The sequence below is a fragment of the Muscardinus avellanarius genome (assembly GCF_963383645.1).
Source record: "Muscardinus avellanarius genome assembly, chromosome: 15".
NCBI classification, from domain to species: domain Eukaryota; kingdom Metazoa; phylum Chordata; class Mammalia; order Rodentia; family Gliridae; genus Muscardinus; species Muscardinus avellanarius.
The window spans coordinates 14,871,956-14,891,686 of NC_137801.1; the positions used below are offsets into that span (position 1 = coordinate 14,871,956).

General features: G+C 40.4%; 1 protein-coding gene across 2 annotated transcripts in view; it reads right to left on the reverse strand.

The window, feature by feature from the left end:
- Nucleotides 1-15,815, reverse strand: part of WDR35 (WD repeat domain 35) — a gene marked incomplete at both ends in the record, with an annotated part of 65,427 nt that extends 49,612 nt beyond the window's left edge. For both annotated transcript variants that reach the window (XM_080711104.1, XM_080711103.1), the window contains 6 exons: nucleotides 69-202; nucleotides 3,321-3,449; nucleotides 11,345-11,437; nucleotides 13,542-13,613; nucleotides 14,956-15,073; nucleotides 15,792-15,815. In XM_080711104.1, the coding sequence (XP_080567230.1) occupies nucleotides 69-202; nucleotides 3,321-3,449; nucleotides 11,345-11,437; nucleotides 13,542-13,613; nucleotides 14,956-15,073; nucleotides 15,792-15,815 (570 nt within the window). The remainder of the gene's footprint in view (nucleotides 1-68; nucleotides 203-3,320; nucleotides 3,450-11,344; nucleotides 11,438-13,541; nucleotides 13,614-14,955; nucleotides 15,074-15,791) is intronic.
- Between the last annotated feature and the right edge of the window lie 3,916 nt (nucleotides 15,816-19,731).

Sequence of the window (19,731 nt, forward strand, 5' to 3'; positions counted from 1 at the left end):
GATAAATGTAGGTGTGAGGATATGCAAAATAACAATATAAATTGTAAAAATAACGAATATACACTTACTATAAAATTTCCTTGATTATCGTAAATGTGTATTTCTCCATTTGTCATTCCAAAAAGTAAGATTTTACTATCTGCAGACCATGCTACATGGCACAACTGAATACCCTTCAGGTCTTTTCCCCAAATACGATTCCCTAAAACAAAACACAACACCAGTATTAACGGCTCGGTCATGATCCTCCCACAGCCGCTCTCTAGATCTTCGTTTCCCCAAAGTACTCTTCAGTTCTTCACAGCATTCACAAAGTGATGCAGTTATTTGGTCAATAAATATTACTGAGCACTTAAGAAGCTAAATATCCTAAGAGACGTTTTAAATAGGAGCCGTTTCAAATTTTCTTCCCTTTCTTCTAACTCTGATGCCGGCTCTCACTCCTAAGTAGCACATGAGCACATGTCCATCTTCTACTTTGGAAAGAAAATAAAAGCTCCCAAAAAAGAATTTTTTTTTTTTTTTTTTTTTTTGTGGTACTGGGGATGATGGAACCCAGGGACATTCTACCTCTGAGATACACTCCCGGCCCTATTTTTTTATTCTTTTTTTGAAATGGGGTCTAAGTTGTGGAGGGCCTCACTAAGTAGCTAAGGCTGGCTGGGAACCTGAATCCTCCTATCTATCCTCCTGTTTCAGCCTCCCAGGTACTGAGATTACAAGAATGTGTCACCACGCCTGGCTTTAATTCTTTATTTTAAAACAGGGTCTCACTGAGTTGCAAAGGGCCTCACTAAGTAACTGAGGCTGTCCGTGAACTGCCATCCTCCTGTCTCAGCCTCCCAAATGCTGGGATTACAAGTGTGCACCACCACGCCCAGCTCCAAAAAAAGAAAATCGGAACAAAACTGAATCCACACTTGTCCTTTTTGCTTTGTCCTCTAATACAAAGAAAGAGGTAGCTCCTGACCAGGTCCCTCCCTCAGGCTAATCTCTCCATCTAGTCTATGATCTCATCCCTTCTGAGCTTTGCAAAGATCTTCTATTGATTATTCTCATTTTCTCTTTCTCATTAGACTCCTCTCCAAGCCCTTTCTTTAAAACATTTAAATGTACATAGATCTTCGAAATCACTGCTTCAAATAAAAACAAACAAAATAAAACAAAAAACCACCTCCCTCAGCCCTAAGTGCACCCTCCAGCCAAACCTAGTTCCACCACGCCTTTCCTACTAAACCTCTTGGGTTGTGTACACCTGCAGCCTCCACTGCCTGAATTTCCACTCAGCCCTTAGCCCATCCCAATCTCGCTTCCACCCCATGGTCCCACTGAAACTGCCTTCAGAGATGTCAGTAACTGCCTGTTACTAAAGCCAACTGATGCTTTTTTCCCATCCTTCTTTCTTGAAACTCTTGACTCCCGTGAGCTTATGCATGTACTCCTTTTCCTCCAAGACTTCTACCTTTCAGGAGCCTTTACAGAATTCTTTCTGCCCATCTGTATTCCTAACACCACAAATCTAGGTATCTCTGCATTCTACTTACTCTGTCCCCCTTGTCATTACCCTGATTCAGACTACTGTCACCACCATCCCTCACCTGAATCACCATAACAACGTCCTAACAGATACACTTGCCACCTGCCTGCTATTTTCCTCTCCTTTCTCCATTCTTCACATTGTGGTCACAGAGATATTTCCAAAGAAGAAATGTGACCACGTTGTTCCCATTCTTAAAAGCCTTCACTGGTTTCAAGTCATGGTTTTAAGGCTATCAAATACAACTATGAATGACATGCTCTCAAAGTGCAAACTCCTTAATGTAATTTATGTTCTACATAATTGGGCCCCTGTTCGTCTCTCTAGTTCATTACATACTCTTTGCCTTCTGTATCATACTGGGCTGATGAGCAGCGTTTTTCGATGCCCCACACACAGCTATCTAGTTCCACTCTTCGGGCCTTCTTAAAAGCTATTCCTTAGGCCTGAGACATTCTAGACGTCAACTTAGGCTGTGGCCAACGCTCAGCATAGACATCACCTCCTCCCGAAGCTTCCCTCAGCCCTAAGGCCGCATTAGGTGGCACGTCTATGGGTGCCTGTGTTTCCCCTGTCTCCGCACTGATGAGAGAATTCTAGACCTTCCTGCTTGCTTATCGGTCTCTCCTGATCTGGATCTGTAATACTGTCCATTTTCAGAGGCTTTGTCCCTCATCTATAGCTGCTCCTTTCTAGGCTCTCAGAAATGCCCACTGACTACAATACTCACAGAGAGAAGCGAAAATGACTCTTCACTTTAAAGCAAAGGTGCAAATTTGCAGATGACTCAGCTTTAGCTATGTACTAGAATTTGAAAGACATGGCTTTAAGGCTATAAAATATTACTATCAACAACATGCTCTGCTTGACTAAAAGTACCACAAATATTAAAATCTACACACTTACCTCATCTAACCAATATAAAGACATATCATATAGTGGACCTCCTTTAAATATGCTGAAAAGCGCCAGGCGTGGTGGCGCATGCTTGTAATCCTCGCGCTTGGGAGGAGGAGACAGGAGGTTCCCGCAGGTTCGAAGCCAGCCGCGCTGGCTTAAGAGACCCTGTTTCCAAATATAAAAAAGTATAAAATAGGTCTGGAAGTGTAGCCCGGAGGTAGAAGGGCTTCTAGGAACCCCTGTACCACCAAAAAAGAAAAAATATGCTGAAAAGGAATTAATTCACTTTTTCGATGCTATGGTAGGAAGTCAAAAAAGAATTTATTTTTTCCCTCAAGTGTACTTAACAACAAACATAACCAAAAGGTGGTTCTTAGATATCATCAAATTGTATGCCAGGTGGGACATGCCTATAATCTCTGTCCTTGGGAGGCAAAGATAGGAGAAGCTCAGGTGCAAGGCCAACCTCAGCAACTTAGCTAGCCCTGTTTCAAAATAAAAAATAAAAGCCAGGCATGGCTGTACATGCCTGTAATCTCGGTTCTTGGGAGGCTGAGATGGGAGGATCACAGGTTCAAAGACAGCCTCAGCAATGCAGTGAGACTTTTAGCAACCTAGCAACATGCTGTTTCAAAACAGGTACAGCTCAGAGGTAGTATATGTAGCTCAGTGGTAGAGTATGCCTGGGTTCAATTCCCAATAACATAAATACATACACACACACACACACACACACACACACACACACACAGTGTACATCAACTGTTTTCTCTATTTTTTGTCTATTTCCCAATCAGAATGCAAAAAATGATAACTTAAAACTCTAAAGATAAAAAACTCAGCTAAATACTGGTCTTCGTTCTATGTCTAATGAATGCATTACCATCCACTGAACCAACGATCACAGCCCCATCTTCATACACGATGCAGATCTTCTGGCCGTCAGCATTCCAGCTCATACTTCGAACCACTGACTTATTTCGATTGTTGATCATTTCCTCATACCAAGAGCCTGTTTTTCATGAAGCAAAAGAATTATAAGTCAACTTTTACATCTATCAAATGATACTTAAGAGTTGACAATATTCTATAAAATATTCTGTGAGATGGATAATTACAAAGTTTTCTACAATCTGAGATATTAAATTATAAAACCTTCAAATCCGCCAGGCGAGGTGGCACACGCTTGTGATCCCCGAGCTTGGGAGGCGGGGACAGGAGGATCGCACAGGTTTGAAGCCAGCTGCACTGGCTTAAGAGACCCTGTTTCCAAATAAAAATATAAAATAGGTCTGGGAATGGAGCCTGGAGGTAGAAGGGCTTTCAGGAACCCCAGTACCACCAAAAAAGAAAAAAAAAATGTCCATTTCTTTCTCTTTCTATTACTTTCTTTCTGTCAATTAAAAAAAAAAAAACTTTATTTGCTTTTGCAGGGCCCAAACAACTGATTTTTCTAAAGGCCTAAAAACCAGAATAACAATTTTACATGTGTTTATAAACTACCCAATGTTTAATTATGACAATATTAGGAAAAAACATAATTAGGCAAACTCTAAGCCTGCTTAACAAATTCTTAATCAGCTCATTTTACATTAGTGATAGCACATGCAATATTAGTGATACGCCATCATTAATGCAGGAATGATAGAAATATCTGAGCTACAAAGAGCTGTATTAAAATATGACTTGTGACTTCCGGGAAGATGGCGACCGAGAAAAGTGGGGCTTAAGAGCCCCGCTAACAACTAATCTCCATTACCACAAAATCAGTGCCTTTCATAGCCAGAAAACACCATCACCAGAGAAACAAAAAAATCACCAGGCTCCAGAGAGGAAGGGGACTCAGAACAAAGCTCAGAGCCACAGACGAGATACACCGGCCTCACGCGCGAGGACGTGGCAGCAGCGCCTTACTGCCGGCAGCAGCAGTGAATTCACCGGATGGCTACAGCGAGCCGAGGTGAGCCGCTGCGGAACAGCCGGGCGGGATTTTTCATCGCAGGGAGCATCTAAAGCTTCCAGTGGCTGAGCTCAGCACACGCTGCAGGGACTCAGAGCGGAGCTCAAAAACAGAGAACAAATACGCCAGCCTCACGGCCGAGGGTGTAGCAGCGGCGCCATATTGCCACCGGCGGCAGCAGCAGCAAATTCACCGAGTCCACTACAGCTCGATCTGCGTATTCAATAACAGTGAGTCAAATTGCGGGCCCCAGAGGAGAAATCTCAGTACTGCACTCCCAGGGACTTGACCCAGTGGGGGAGTGGCGGTGGCAGAGATATCACACCATAGGAGAACGCCCAACCTGGCACCCCCCCATAGTCTAAAGCAGCCTCTATCGACTCCCTGGATCTGAAACTCTGTGATACAACCCAGTAAAGGAGTAGTGGGGTCTGAGATACCACAGACTCGAGATCCAGAGCAACTTAAGTGAAGTCATAGTGACCCAAGGGAAGAACCCAGAGATGGCACAAACTTCCAAAATCATGGGAAAGAGGAATAACAATGGAGCAATGAATGCCCACAACCCCACAACATCAGAACCCGATAAAACAGAAATTCAGAGATTTCTAGAAGATCAAATCAGGAAAATAACTGTAGAAATAATAGAGGTGTTTCGAAAAGAATTCAGAGAGAGCCAAAAAGAGATAAAGGATGCAATGAAGTAAAGGCCTCAATTCAAAGTACAAACAACCCATTAGATCACATGGAGAATAGAATCTCGCTCTTAGAAGATGATCAATCCAAAACTGAACGCATAGTTTCTAATCTAGAAAAAAATATCCGACAGCAGGAATCTGACATTGAAGAAATATGGGCCCATCTTAAGAGAGAGCTAACCTAAGAATAATTGGAATAGAGGAGGGAAAAGAAGGTGAAACCAAAGGGATCAACAATCTCTTCAAGGAAGTAATAGCAGAAAATTTTCCAAACATAGAGCAAGAGATCAATACACAGGTCCAGGAAACTTATAGAACTCCCTTTAGACAGGATCGGAGAAGAGGATCCCCACGCCACATAATTGTCAAAATGACCAATGTGGAAGCCAAGCAGAGAATCTTAAAGGCAACAAAAACAAAGGGCCAAGTGACATTCAGAGGCAAACCAATTAGAATCACTCCAGACTTCCCAAACCAAGTCATGAGAGCCAGAAGGGCTTGGAGTAACATATTCCAAACTCTGAAAGCAAACAACTTTCAGCCAAAAATTTCCTACCCAGCAAAACTTTCTATCAAATTAGAAGGAGAAATAAGAAGCTTCCATGACAAACAGAAACTGAAGGAATTTATGTCTTCAAAACCAGCACTAGAGAAAATACTCAAAGAGATTAACTACAAAGAAGAAATAGGTAACACACACCAGAACCAGAGAAACAAGATTTTCTTTTTTTTTTTTTTTAATTTTATTTTATTGGTGCACTGTATTCATACATCATAGTGGGATACAAACTTTTGTAGACATACATGCACACATCGCCCAGTCAGCCCCCACCCGATCCCCACCCCATTCTCTCCCCATCCCTCCTTCCCATGCTTGGCTTAGTGGTTGACATCTAGTATTATAGCAATTTATCCAAAATTAAAAATGATAATCTCACATAACAGTTTCATTTGTCTGATACCAAGTGTTTGATGATTTAAAGATAGCATTTCAATATTTCTTTTTGCTTTCTTTCTTACTAGAGCATATTTTTTCTGTTTTTTTAGGTGAAACTATCATATATTTATATATTTATTTTTCAGAAAAAAATCTATCCTAATATGGAATATGAATTCTAGATACCCAAAACGATCTTGAAAAAGAACAAAGCTAGTAGATATATATTTTCTGATTTCAAACCATATAAAGCTACAATAATTGAAACAGTGTAGTACTGTTCTAAAGGCAGATATATAGACCATTGGAGTTAAATACAAGCCTAGAGCTAAATTCTTCCCTATATTGTCAAGTTATTTTTGACAAGGTTTCCACGAACATTTGGTGGTGGAAATAATAATCTTTTAACTAAATATTGTTGAAAAATAATAATTACATGGAAAAGAATAAAATTGGACCTTTACATAATCCCATATACAAGTATTAACTCAAAATAGATAAAAGACCTAAATATAAATCTTAAGACTATAAACTTTTAGGAGAAAATCTGGGTCATAAAACCTCACAACATTGAAATTGGCAGTGATTTCTTGGATATGATTTCAATGGCACAGACAACAGAAGAATATACAAACTCCCTAAAAAATAAAAGAAAATATTGTATATCCAAAGACAATGTAAACAGAGTTAAAAGTTACTAATAGAATTGGATAAAATATTTCCAAATACTATATCTGAAGGTATATTAATATTCCAACTAGAAATCCTAAAAATTAACAACAATAAAGGCAAACAATACAACTTAGAGATAGGTAAAAGACTAACATAAATAATGAATCTCCACAGATAACCAATCTTAGTTGTCTGTTGGATGGAAACTCTTGTTTTTCTGGTTCTGGTGAGTGTTACCTATTTCTTCTTTGTAGTTAATCTCTTTGAGTATTTTCTCTAGTGCTGGTTTTGAAGACATAAATTCCTTCAGTTTCTGTTTGTCATGGAAGCTTCTTATTTCTCCATCTAATTTGATAGAAAGTTTTGCTGGATAGGAAATTTTTGGCTGGAAGTTGTTTTCTTTCAGAGTTTGGAATATGTTACTCCAAGCCCTTCTGGCTCTCATGACTTGGTTTGGGAAGTCTGGAGTGATTCTAATTGCTTTGCCTCTGAATGTCACTTGGCCCTTTGTTTTTGTTGCCTTTAAGATTCTCTGCTTGGCTTCCACATTGGTCATTTTAACAATTATATGGCGTGGGGATCCTCTTCTCCGATCCTGTCTAAAGGGAGTTCTATAAGTTTCCTGGATCTGTGTATCAACCTCTTGCTCTATATTTGGAAAATTTTCTGCTATTACTTCCTTGAAGAGATTGTTGATCCCTTTGGTATCACTTTCTTTTCCCTCCTCTATTCCAATTATTCTTAGGTTAGCTCTCTTAAGATGGGCCCATATTTCTTCAATGTCAGATTCCTGCTGTTGGATATTTTTTTCTAGATTAGAAACTATGCATTCATTTTTGGATTGCTCATCTTCTAAGAGCGAGATTCTGTTCTCCATGTGGTCTAATCGGTTGCTTGTGCTTTGAATTGAGGCCTTTACTTCATTAATTGCATCCTTTATCTCTTTTTGGCTCTCTCTGAGTTCTTTTCGAAGCACCTCTATTATTTCTACAGTTATTTTCCTGATTTGATCTTCTAGAAATCTCTGATTTTCTGTTTTATCAGGTTCTGATGTTGTGGGGTTGTGCACATTCATTACTCCAGTGTTATTCCTCTTTCCCATGATTTCGGAGGTTTGTGCCTTCTCTGGGTTCTTCCCTTGGGTCACTATGGCTTCACTTAAGGTGCTCTGGATCTCGAGTCTGTATTATCTCGGACCCCACTACTCCTTTACTGGGTTGTATCACAGAGTCTCCGACCCAGGGAGTCGATAGAGGCTGCTTTAAACTATGGGGGGGTGCCAGGTTGCACGTTCTCCTATGGTATGATATCTCTGCCACCACCACTCCCTCACTGGGTCAAGTCCCAGGAGGCCCAATACTGCGATTTCTCCTCTGTGGCCCGCAATTTGACTCACTGTTCTTGAGTACGCAGATGTAGCTGTACTGGACTCGGTGAATTCACTGCTGCTGCCGCCGCCGGTGGCAATATGGCGCCTCTGCCACGCCCTCGGCCATGAGGCTGGCGTATTTTTTCTTCTCTGGTTTTGATTTCCACTCTGAATCCCTGCAGCGTGTGCTGAGCTCAGCCACTGGGAGCTTTAAATGCTGTCTGCGCCGAAAGATCCCGCCTGGCTGTTCCGCAGCGGCTCACCTGGCTTGCTGTAGCCGTCCGTTGAGTTCGCCGCTGCCGCCGGCAGTATGGCGCTGCTGCCGCGTCCTCGGGCTCGTGTGTCTCCTCTGTGGCCCTGAGCTCTGTTCTCAGTCCGCTTTCTCTCTGGAGCCTGGTGGTTTTTTTTGTTTTTCTGGTGATGGTGTTTTCTGGCTATGAAAGGCGCTCTTTTTGTGGTAATGGAGATTGGTTGTTAGCGGGACTCTTAAGCCCCGCTTTTCTTGGTCGCCATCTTCCCGGAAGTCCCCGAGAAACAAGATTTTCCATCCAACAGACAACTAAGATTGGTTATCTGTGGAGATTCATTACTTATATTAGTCTTTTACCTATCTCTAAATTGTATTGTTTGCTTTTATTGTTGTTAATTTTTAGGAATTCTAGTTGGAATATTAATATACCTTCAGATATAGCATTTAGAAATATTTTATCCCATTCAATCAGTAACTTTTAACTCTGTTTACATTGTCTTTGGATATACAATATATTTTTTTTAGAAGTTCGTATACTCTTCTGTTGCCTGTACCATTGAAATCATATCCAAGAAATCACTGCATTTCAATGTTGTAAGGTTTTCTGACCCAGATTTTCTTCTAAAAGTTTATAGTCTTAAGATTTATATTTAGGTCTTTTATCTATTTTGAGTTAATATTTGTATATGGTGTTAGTTAAGGGTCCAATTTTATTCTTTTTCATGTAATTATTATTTTTCAACAATATTTAGTTAAAAGATTATTATTTCCCCCACCAAATGTTTGTGAAAACCTTGTCAAAAATAACTTGACAATATATGAAAGAATTTATCTCTAGGCTTTTATTTAATTCCAATGGTTTATATATCTGCCTTTAGAACAGTAATACACTATTTCAATTATTGTAGCTTTATATGGTTCGAAATCAGAAAATATATATCTTCTAGCTTTGTTCTTTTTTGAGATCGTTGTGGGTATCTAGAGTCCATATTCTATATTAGGATAGATTTTTTTTCTGAAAAATAAATATATAAATATATGATAGTTTCACCTAAAAAAAAAGAAAAGAAAAAAAATATTCTCTGGTAAGAAAGAAAGCAAAAAGAAATATTGAAATGTTATCTTTAAGTCATCAAAAGCTTGGTATCAGACAAATGAAACTGTTCTGTGAGATTATCATTGTTAATTTTGGATAAATTGCTATAATACTAGATGTCAACCACTAAGCCAGGCATGGAAAGGAGGGATGGGGAGGGAATGGGGTGGAGATCGGGTGGGGGCTGACTGGGCGATGTGTGCATGTATGTCTACAAAAGTTTGTATCCCACTATGATGTATGAATACAGTGCACCAATTAAAAAAATTTTTTTTCAAAAAAAATAAAATAAAATAAAAATGAAAAAAAATAAATAAAATATGACTTGTCTCATAGTATAACCAAATTAGAGGCAAAGGAATAAGGGTATTTGGTCTTTATTCTTCTGTTTTTTACAGGCCTTATTAGCCGGGCGTGGTGGCGCACACTTGTAATCCCAGCATTTGAGAGGCTGAGACAGGAGGATTGCAGTTCACGGACAGCCTCAGCTACTTAGTGAGGCCCTTTGCAACTCAGTGAGACCCAGTTTCAAAAATAAAGAATAAGAAATAGGGCTACGAGTGTAGCTCGGAGGTACAATGCCTCTGGGTTCAATCCCTAGTACCGTAACAAAAAACGATAAATAAATAAATAAATAAATAAATGCCTATCACATTCTGATATAGGAAACTCTGGCCAGCAGCCAAGAAAACAGTCTTGTGATTTGGAATAACTAGTCAGAAGAGTATTAATAGAATCAGGATAAAGGCCCAGAGAAGACTTACCTTGGAGTTTATTCCAAACTACTATACTCTCCATCCCTACAGACACACCTACCTTTAACAATAAAATTCAAGTACTCCAGCATATTAAGGATTTATAAATTATATACCCTGAACCTAATTTTTTTTTTTTTTTTTTTTTTTTAGTGGTACTGGGGTTCCTGGAAGCCCTTCTACCTCTGGGATACACTCCCACGGGCTCCACTCCCAGATCTATATTCTTATCTTTTTATGTGGAAACAGGGTCTCTTAAGCCAGCAAGGCTAGCTCCGAACCAGCGCGAGCCTCCTGTCTCCGCCTCCCAAGCACAGGGATTACAAGCGGGCGCCACCACGCCGGGCCCCTGAACCTATTTTAAACAGCACATATGGCCGGGGCGTGGTGGCGCCCGCTTGTAATCCCCGCGCTTGGGAGGCGGAGACAGGAGGATCGTGCAGGTTCAAAGTCAGCCACGCTGGCTTAAGAGACCCTGTTTCCAAATTTAAAAAGTATAAAATAAGTCTAGGAGTGTAGCCCAGAGGTAGAAGGGTTTCCAGGAACCCCAGTACCACCAAAAAAATAAATAAACAGCACATATGAACTAAGATGACTTTCCCTAAAATGGTGGCGACAAGCCTCAGATGAGTACACATTATGAGTTGTGCTAATAATATTGATGCATCTAAGTTAATCTTTCTCTTGCTCTCTCCCCCTTGCTCTCTCTCCTGTAGAGGAGTCATAAATTATGAGCCAGCAGTCAAAGCTGAGATAAAAATCTGTATCCATGAAAGAAAAGGAAGCTAACTGGGCCCATACAGGAAACAAATTATTGCTTTTGACATCTTCATAAATATGCTTATATTTAGGAAGCTAACTCCAGCCACCAACCACATAGAAACTAATTCTTATTGAAAATTTGGGATGGGGCGAGCTATTGCAAGTAGAAACCATTCTACTCAGTGTCAACAGTCACCTAGTTCACTTCCTTAGTGCGGGGTTACAGTTCAAGGGAAATAAAGAGAAATGTAGGCGGCAAAACAATTCAGAAATATTATCATTCTGCAGTCAAGATGAACTCCTTCTTGCTGGATACAGAGGGTCTATTTTCAAAATGTTATTTCCTCATCCAAATAGTGGGATCTAGACGCTGATTTGTGAAAGATCAAAGCAGCGCTCCTACCGTACCTTTATACAACATCCAGACAATGATAAGCCCGTTCTGATCACTGGTGGTCAACTTCTGATACTGTTCATTCCACGTAACAACTTGAACAGAACCTGGAACATTAAAAAAAAATTTCAAAACTTAAATTTGGTTACAATTAATTTCAAATTCTTATCTTCTAAGTAAATAAAAATCAAGAGGATGTTGAAATCAATATGGTCCCTGTGCAACTTAACAGTCTTTAATATTAAGGTTAAAAGATTATGAATACCAAAATATTAATAGGATGCAATTCAATTACTCGCGATTATTGAGATCACTCATTTTCTTTTTCTTTACTTGGTACTTTATTTGGTACGACCTCTAGGTTACAATCCCAGACCTATTTTTTATTTTGAAACAAGGTCTCGCTAAGTTGTAGAGGGCCTCACTAAGTTTCTGAGGCTGGCCACAAACCCGTGATCCTTCTGTCTCAGCCTCTCACTTAGTGGAATTACAGGCATGCGCCATTACTTGGCCCAAGATGACTAATTTTCTACAGTGCATAAATTCTTTCATATATATCTCTATTTCATGCCGACAAACACTTCTCATGGCCAGCTTCAAGAGCAGAAACGTCAGAAACAAATATAAGCATGATTTACTGAACTGGTTTGACTCCTAAAGACAGTGATGTTCAAAAAGAAAACCAAGCTATTCTTTGGGGGCTTTTTGTTTGGTTTTCATTGATATGTCCCATAATCTATTTTCTCCTACCTCCACCCCAAGTTCTCTATTCTATTAGTAACACACTCTTTTTTTTTTTTTTTTTTTTTTTTTGCGGGTCTGGGGATGGAACCCAGGGGCATTTGACCTCCAAGCTACATCCCCTGCCCTATTTTTTTATTCTTTATTTTGAAACCGGGTCTCACTGAGTTGCAGAGGGCCTCACTAAGTAGCTGAGGCTGTCTGCGAACCGTGATCCTCCAGTCTCAGCCTCCCAAATGCTGGGATTACAAGCGTGTGCCACCACGCCCGGCTAGTAACACACTCTTAAGTATATCTTAAACCTCTGTGTTATACAAACAATGAGTTTCTTTTCATTCTCTCACCCCTAATACTTTAATATATATTTCCTAAGGATATTGTCTTTCATAATCATATTACAAATTAAAATTTTAACATTGATAAAATATTATCGAATGCACAGACAGTCCACTCTCAAATTTCATCAACTGTCCAAGTTGTGTCCTTTTAGATTCTTTTTTTTTCTCATTCCAGGATCCCATATAAGATTACATAGTACAATCAGTTGATACATCTCTCTAGTTTCTTTTAAGCTAGAATCAAAGGGGAGATTCTTTAAAATTATTACACACACACACACGTATATTTTTTGGTACTGGGGATTGAATTCAGGGAAAGTCTAGCTCCAAGTTACCCCAAGCATTCTACCCCCAGCCCTTTTTATTTTTTGTTTTGAAACAAGGTCTAATGGGGTTGCTGTCATGGTTACATAGAGAATACCCCCCAAAGAGCTCATGTATTAAACTCAGGGTTGACATGTGATGGATTCATCTGGGTGGTGGCCGCAGCCAGTAGAGAGGAGCTGGAGGAGATGAGTCCCTGGGGGCGCAGGGGATGATATACCCTCCTCCTCATGCTTGCTTGCCCTGGCTTCCGGCCTCCAGGATGTGGGGAGCAAAGCCTTGTGCAAGCGCTCGCTCACTCGCTCACTCTCTCTCTGTCTCTCTCTCTCTCTCTCTATGCTTCCCACCACCATGCTGTGAAATCTGCAGTCCCTAGCCTCACATGACTGAACACAAAAAAACTCCAAAAAAACCAGGAGCAAATAAATCTTCCTTTCTCTAAGTTTGTAGGGTCAGTTCTCTGGATTATATAAGTGAGATGCTGACTAAGGCAGTCGCTGAGAGTCCCATACGTTGCCAAGGTCAGTCTCAAACCTGTAATCCTCCTGACTCAGCCTCCCAAGTACTGGGATTACAGACATGTGCCACCACTGGCCATAAAATCATATTTTAAATCTACATAATAACAACTATTCTTTCTAGATTTATCAAAGATGCTTAATCATGACTCTAGAACATATTAATTATGGCTCAATAAAATGATTACTTTAAATATTACAATTATTTAAAATATTGACATTTCTGCATTAAGTAAATGGTTTCTAAATGCCTAAATACTAAACATGGTTTTAAAAACTGCATGACTCACCACTATGACCTTCAAGAGTTTGATTCATGGAAAGGTTACTAGGTGCTGCAAGACCCCTCAATTTTGCATCATCTAAAATAAAACAAAATCATTAAGTAAATAAAATATGAAAATAAGAGATTATAAGATTTTGACATATCTTGGGTTTGGGGGTAGGCTTGGGAAACAGTAAAACATTTCTATTAACTATATGATCATATAGTCAGTTTTCTCATCCAGAATACCCACCTCTCAATGACACAGCACAGGTTAACTACCCAGTGCATAGAAAATATTCAACAAGTATCTATGACTCATAGCATAGTCAAAATTATAAGGCAGTGCTACTTAAAGTGTGGTCTGAGGATCTGCAACACCAGCAGTGCTGGAAATGCAAATTCTTAGGCCCCATCCCATATCCATCCTCAGGAGTGGAGCCCAGAAATCCACTTTAACAACCTCTTCCACTGATACATGACTGATTAAAGCGTGGGAAGCAATGCTGCACGGAACCCAAAATGCAATACAGTTTAACTCCACTTTACAAAAGAGTGCGCTAAAGCCCAAAGATACTCAGCAACTTGCTCAAAGTCATCCAGTAGACTTGTGGCAGAACTGATTCCAACTCCAATCTCTTTATCTATATCTCTAACCTAGATTAGAGATTCTCTAGATCCTCGATCTAGAAAATAAGAGAAGTTAAAGAAATGGAAGCTGTTTTTTCTATTATTCCAGAGAATTAAAAAAGGAAGAAATCAAGCTATGAAAACACTAGACCTATTAATAAAAATGTACAATATAGCCGGGCGTGGTGGTGCACGTCTGTAATCCCCGCGCTTGGGAGGCGGAGACAGGAGGATCGCGCTGGTTCGCGCTGGCTTAAGAGACCCTGTTTCCAAATAAAAAATATAAAATAGGTCTGGGAGTGTAGCCCGAAGATAGAACGGCTTCCAGGAACCCCAGTACCGCAAAAAAAAAAAAAAAAAAAAAAAAAAAAAGTACAATATATCCCATTTCCTGCTTGGGAAATCATTGTATTATCATTAACACATCTGATAAGGAGAAAAGCTGATACATATCTGTAAACAATATGCCCAAATCTGAGATTTTGTTTTGTTACTTGTTAATTGGCACAATTTTTATTAGGCTCTTAATAATATGGTGAAATGACTGGATACAGCACAAGACAACACCGTGACTTATTCTTTTCATCTTCCATCAATAACATCAGCAAAACCCATCTGATGTTCACATGTGACATTCTCTGCACTTTATTGCAAAAATAACCTAGAAAAACACCACAAAATACGTAAGGTTTTTCCGTTTTAAAAGACGTAAAACTGCATACTGACAAACAGCATGAACAAATCTCACTGAATAAATGACACCAGCCTTTTTTCTACCCTTTCAAACACATCAGCTTGTATTCATTTACCTGTCTGTGTCTCTAATTTCAAAACTTTCAGTAATCCATCTTCACCACCACACGCTATGAACCCTTGATGCTTGTTCCAGGATATACATTTCAGCTTCACGTTATTGGGAATGGCAATCTGTAAAAGGAATCAGCCATGCTAGAAACTTTTTACGAAGACGCTGTGAAGTAAGTCTACAGCAGATGAAGGCTGAAGAAAATTTCCTAAGCAGAAAAACACGTACCTTGCAGAAAAATAAGCTGTTATTAAAATGGGCACGGTCCCCCCAAATCCTGCGCTCTACTATTTGATACAGAGGAAAGGAAGTAAACACCAGAGAAAGACAGCGATTGCGGAGGAAGCCTGAGAGATGTCACCCCGGTGGATATATTTTTTTAAAGGTGCATAGGATAGGAGAGTATAAATCCATGCCACTGGTCCGTATTCCTTTTCCCCACAGAACACTTAGGCTACTTCTCTCTCTCTCTCTCTCTCTCTCTCTCTCTCTCTCTCTCTCTCTCTCTCTCTCTCTCTCTCTCTCTCTGGATCAGCGGCTGGTGCTGATCCAAAGTCATCTGGATCAACAACCAGTCCAGGGGTGACCTATCCTGCTCATCACCCACAAAGACCTAGCCATGGGCGCAAATGGAAGCCGTGTGAAAGGCTGCTGGCTCCGTCAAGGACTCTCTGTGGCTCGGAGAGCAGCAGGAGGAGGTCCGAGGATGGAGCTGGCGGGCAGGTAGACAAAAGGGTAGCAGCCTAGCCGAGCCGAGGAAAGACGGCCTCGCCGGAAGGATGCGGGATCGCCCGGGGGCTGCGGGGATGGAGGAGAGTGAGGGCTCCCGGGAAAACTCACTTTCTTGCTCAGGTAGAAGAACATCGCGGGAGCCCCCAGAGAAGAACGGCAGGGCAGCCGTCCAGGCCCGCAACAGGTAACTGGTTCTACTTCTCGGATCCAGAGTACCAGCGGCTCTGAGAAGCTCCCGTCGCCCTGGCAACCGCCGCCGCCCGGGCGCTTCCGGGGCGCCGAGGAGCACTTCCGGTGTCGCCGCGGGCCGGCGTCGCGCGTCTGCGCGGGCGATGGGGCGCTGTCGGCCCTATCAGCACCTGTGACTACCGCTGTCCCCCGGCCTCGGGGTCTTTCTGCTCTTCCATGAGCTCTTCCACTGCCGGCCGTGTGCACGTCCCCAGTGTCCTGCCTCTTAGCCTTCGCCCCCGGGGGCTCTGGAGACTCCTGGGTCGGGTGTGAGGTCACTAGGACCTGGTGTTCTGTACCCCCTAATCGTCCCGACATTCTTGAAAGGGAAAGTCATTTAAATTTGGTGGGTTGAAGCCATCGGCCAGATGGCAGTGCAAACATGCCTTTTGCTTTGGGGGATTGGAGAAGCCTCTGGAGCAATCTGGGAATGGAGACTTTGTTTATTCTATTTGCACTTTTTCTTTTCTTTTGTGGTGCTGGGGATTGAACCCCGGGGCATTCTACCTCCGAGCTACACCCCCAGCCCGATCTTTATTCTTTCTTTTGAAACAGGGTCTCACTAAATTGTGGAGGGCCTCACTAAGCTGAGTCTGATCGAGAACCGGATGCTCCTGTCTCAGCCTCCCAAATACTGGGATTACAGGCTTGCGCCACCACGCCTGGCCATTCGAGAATTCTTAAAGCAGTTTAATCAAGCTGCACTGTGGGTTCAAAGGACCTTAGAAAAGGAGTATGTGTGAACTTAGGGTTATTACAGCTGCGATTGCCTCCCATTTAAAATATTTGAGCTGTTTGGCATTTTTCTCTCCTGGGGTCGACTTTCCATAGTTTCTACACACTCTCTCTCTCTCTCTCTCTCTGTACTGGGGGTTGAACCCAGGGGCATTTTACCTCGGAGCTATACTCCCAGCCCTGTTTTTTTCTTTATTTTGAAACAAGGTCTCACTGAGTTCCAGCGGAGCCTCACTAAGTAGCTAAGGCTGGCCGCGAACCCCGATCCTTTTGTCTCAACCTCCCAAATGCTGGGATTACAAGCGTGCCCCACCATGCCCGTCTCCTTCATTCTCTTTTGTCCTTTTTGAATGCCTGAGAGTTACAGAGCCCCGAAATCTAATGCGTAGGGTAGAAACCCAAGGAGACCACTGCCATGAAATTATTTGATCTCACCCATCTGTTTATTGTATCTGGTTTTCTCTTTTACTATAATCTGCAGCTACCACTGTTGATATGTATAATCCAGAATGAACTTTGGGCAGCAGTGTTAACTTCCCTACTTGGAATCTTTTCCCAGGTTAGGCAAATAATCTTCATATTCTTTGACGTGGGTCTGTTGTTTCACCCAGAACATTCTACAGCTGGCAACAGTCCCTGGTGCCTTTTCTATTTAAAGTCCATCTAAAATCACATTTTCCACCGGTCATGCTGGCACACGCTTATAATTCCAGTATTTGGGAGGCTGACACAGGAAAATAGCAGTTCGAGGACAGCCTCAGCTACTTAGGCCCTTTGCAATTCAGACCCTGTTTCAAAATAAAGAATAAAAAAAAAAAAATAGGACTGGGGGTGTAGCTGGGAGGTAGTATGCCCCTGGGTTCCATCCCCAGTACCTAAAAAAAAAAAAGATTCATATTTTCCGGTTGGGGTTGTAGCTTAGCGATGGACCACTTGCCTAGCATGCACAAGCCCCTGGGTTCAATCTCCAACTTTTCCATCAATCCTAAAATCCCCTTCTATGGTGTCCCCCTGTCTAAACCAGCCAGTATGCTTTCTACATCTCAGCTGCTTCCCAGGCCAGCTCTGATAGCTTATGATGTTCCTATCTTCTTCTGCGGTCAATTGTGTCCAAACTGGCACAAATCTGTTACAGCTACAATTGCCATTGGGACATAGCCTCCCATTTTAAAATATTTGAGCTAGCCGGGCGTGGTGGTGCTCGCTTGTAATCCCAGTATTCGGGAGGCTGAGACCTGGAGAATCACAGTTCGCAGACGGCCTCAGCTACTTAGTGAGGCCTTCTGCAACTCAGTGAGATCGGTTTCAAAATAAAGAATAAAAAATAGGGTAGGGGGTGGAGCTCAGAGGTCAAATGCCCCTGGGTTCCATCCCCAGACCCGCAAAAAAAAATAATAAAATAAATAAATAAAATAAAATATTTGAGCTATTTCGCATTTTCTCCTCTGGGGTCAACTTTTCTATATTCCCCTTTCTTGGAATTCTTTCCAAACTTAATGCCTATCTCATTCAGATAATGTTTGTTTTCAATTGTATAATTCTTTTCTTTTTTTTTTATTTTGTGCTACTTGGGATTGAGCCCAGTGGCACTCCACCACTGAACTACACCTGCAGCCCTATTTATTTATCTCATATTGAGATCAGGTCCTGCTGAGTTGATCAGACTGGCCTTGAACATGGAATCCTCCTGTCTCAGCCTCCCAAATATAGCTATTTTTTCAGTATTAAATCCAGTATACCTAAGATACATTGGCACCTGCTCATAAGGTTCCCTATACTGAACTCATGAAAGAAATCAGTATTACCTAAGCCACAGGTCTCCTTCCAATCAACTGGTCAAGGCATGATTTGTTGAAGCTAGTTACTGATGGTCACACTCTTGGAAACTTATCTTTCTTATAATACTTGTCTTTCCTTACACATGAGCTCTCATTTATTCCTTTTCTATGATATATTAATATGATTACTGATTCTGTGTTCAAACCTTTTCTATGATATATTAATATGATTACTGATTCTGTGTTCAAATAAATTTGTAAAATACTACTGTAGCTCTATGTCATGTCCTTTTGAATTTTTTTGAAAAGTAACAATAGATGTTTTATTTAATATTGGTGTATTTGTGTTTCATTTCTTCTTTAAAGCTAATATTTTAGGTTTACATTTGTAGGTTATATCTGCTTTTTGGGAATTTGTATTAATGTAAAGCTCATTATTTTTATCTAAATTTAGATATTTTATATTATTTCCTCTCCCATACTATACCATTGATTGAAGCTTTTCTGTTAATCCTGAATATATATTTTTAATCTCAAGAATGACATTAAGTTATAGGAAGAATATCAATACTGTGCCCCTTGACAAGAAAGTATTATACATTCAAATAATTATTAATTCAGTTCAACATAAGAAAATGTATTTAATAAACAAGATTGGCCTGAGTCGCAAAAAATAGTCATGACATTAGTACATAAAGATGACTTTTTATTATATTAAAATAATACAAATCCCCAAAAATTATGTAGTATACAGTTTAAAGAACTGTTTTTCCTCTAAGTTATAAACCATAGAGCTAATAAAATACATATGAATCAAATTTATAAGTGAAAAGAGTTAGACTTATCACTAGCATTAAAAACAACTGGATTTTGCTGCTTGTTATACCAAACTTGTAAATATATAATTTTATTGACTCAATCCTAGAGCAAAATTATAAGGTATAATTAGGATGTTTTGTCCTTAGTAAGAAGTTAAACACCTTAGTAAAAGTTTAACACCCTAAATTCACTGCCAGTGCTCTTTAGTTATGCATTTCTAAGACCAGAATGAATTAAAAATGGCATTTAAAGTTCTCTTAATCTGTGTTTATTTTTAGATATATGTATTACAATCCCTTAATGACGGCTTCAATAATACTCCAGTAAAAAAACCAAAAAGTATTGAGCGTTTCTGAATTATATTAATCTCAATTTAATTATATGAACTTTTTCCATGTGTAACACTTTACACAATTTGAGCTCTCAGTAATAACACTGATTTGTATTATAAATACTATCCAGAGAAAATAGACCTAAAGTCTCCAATG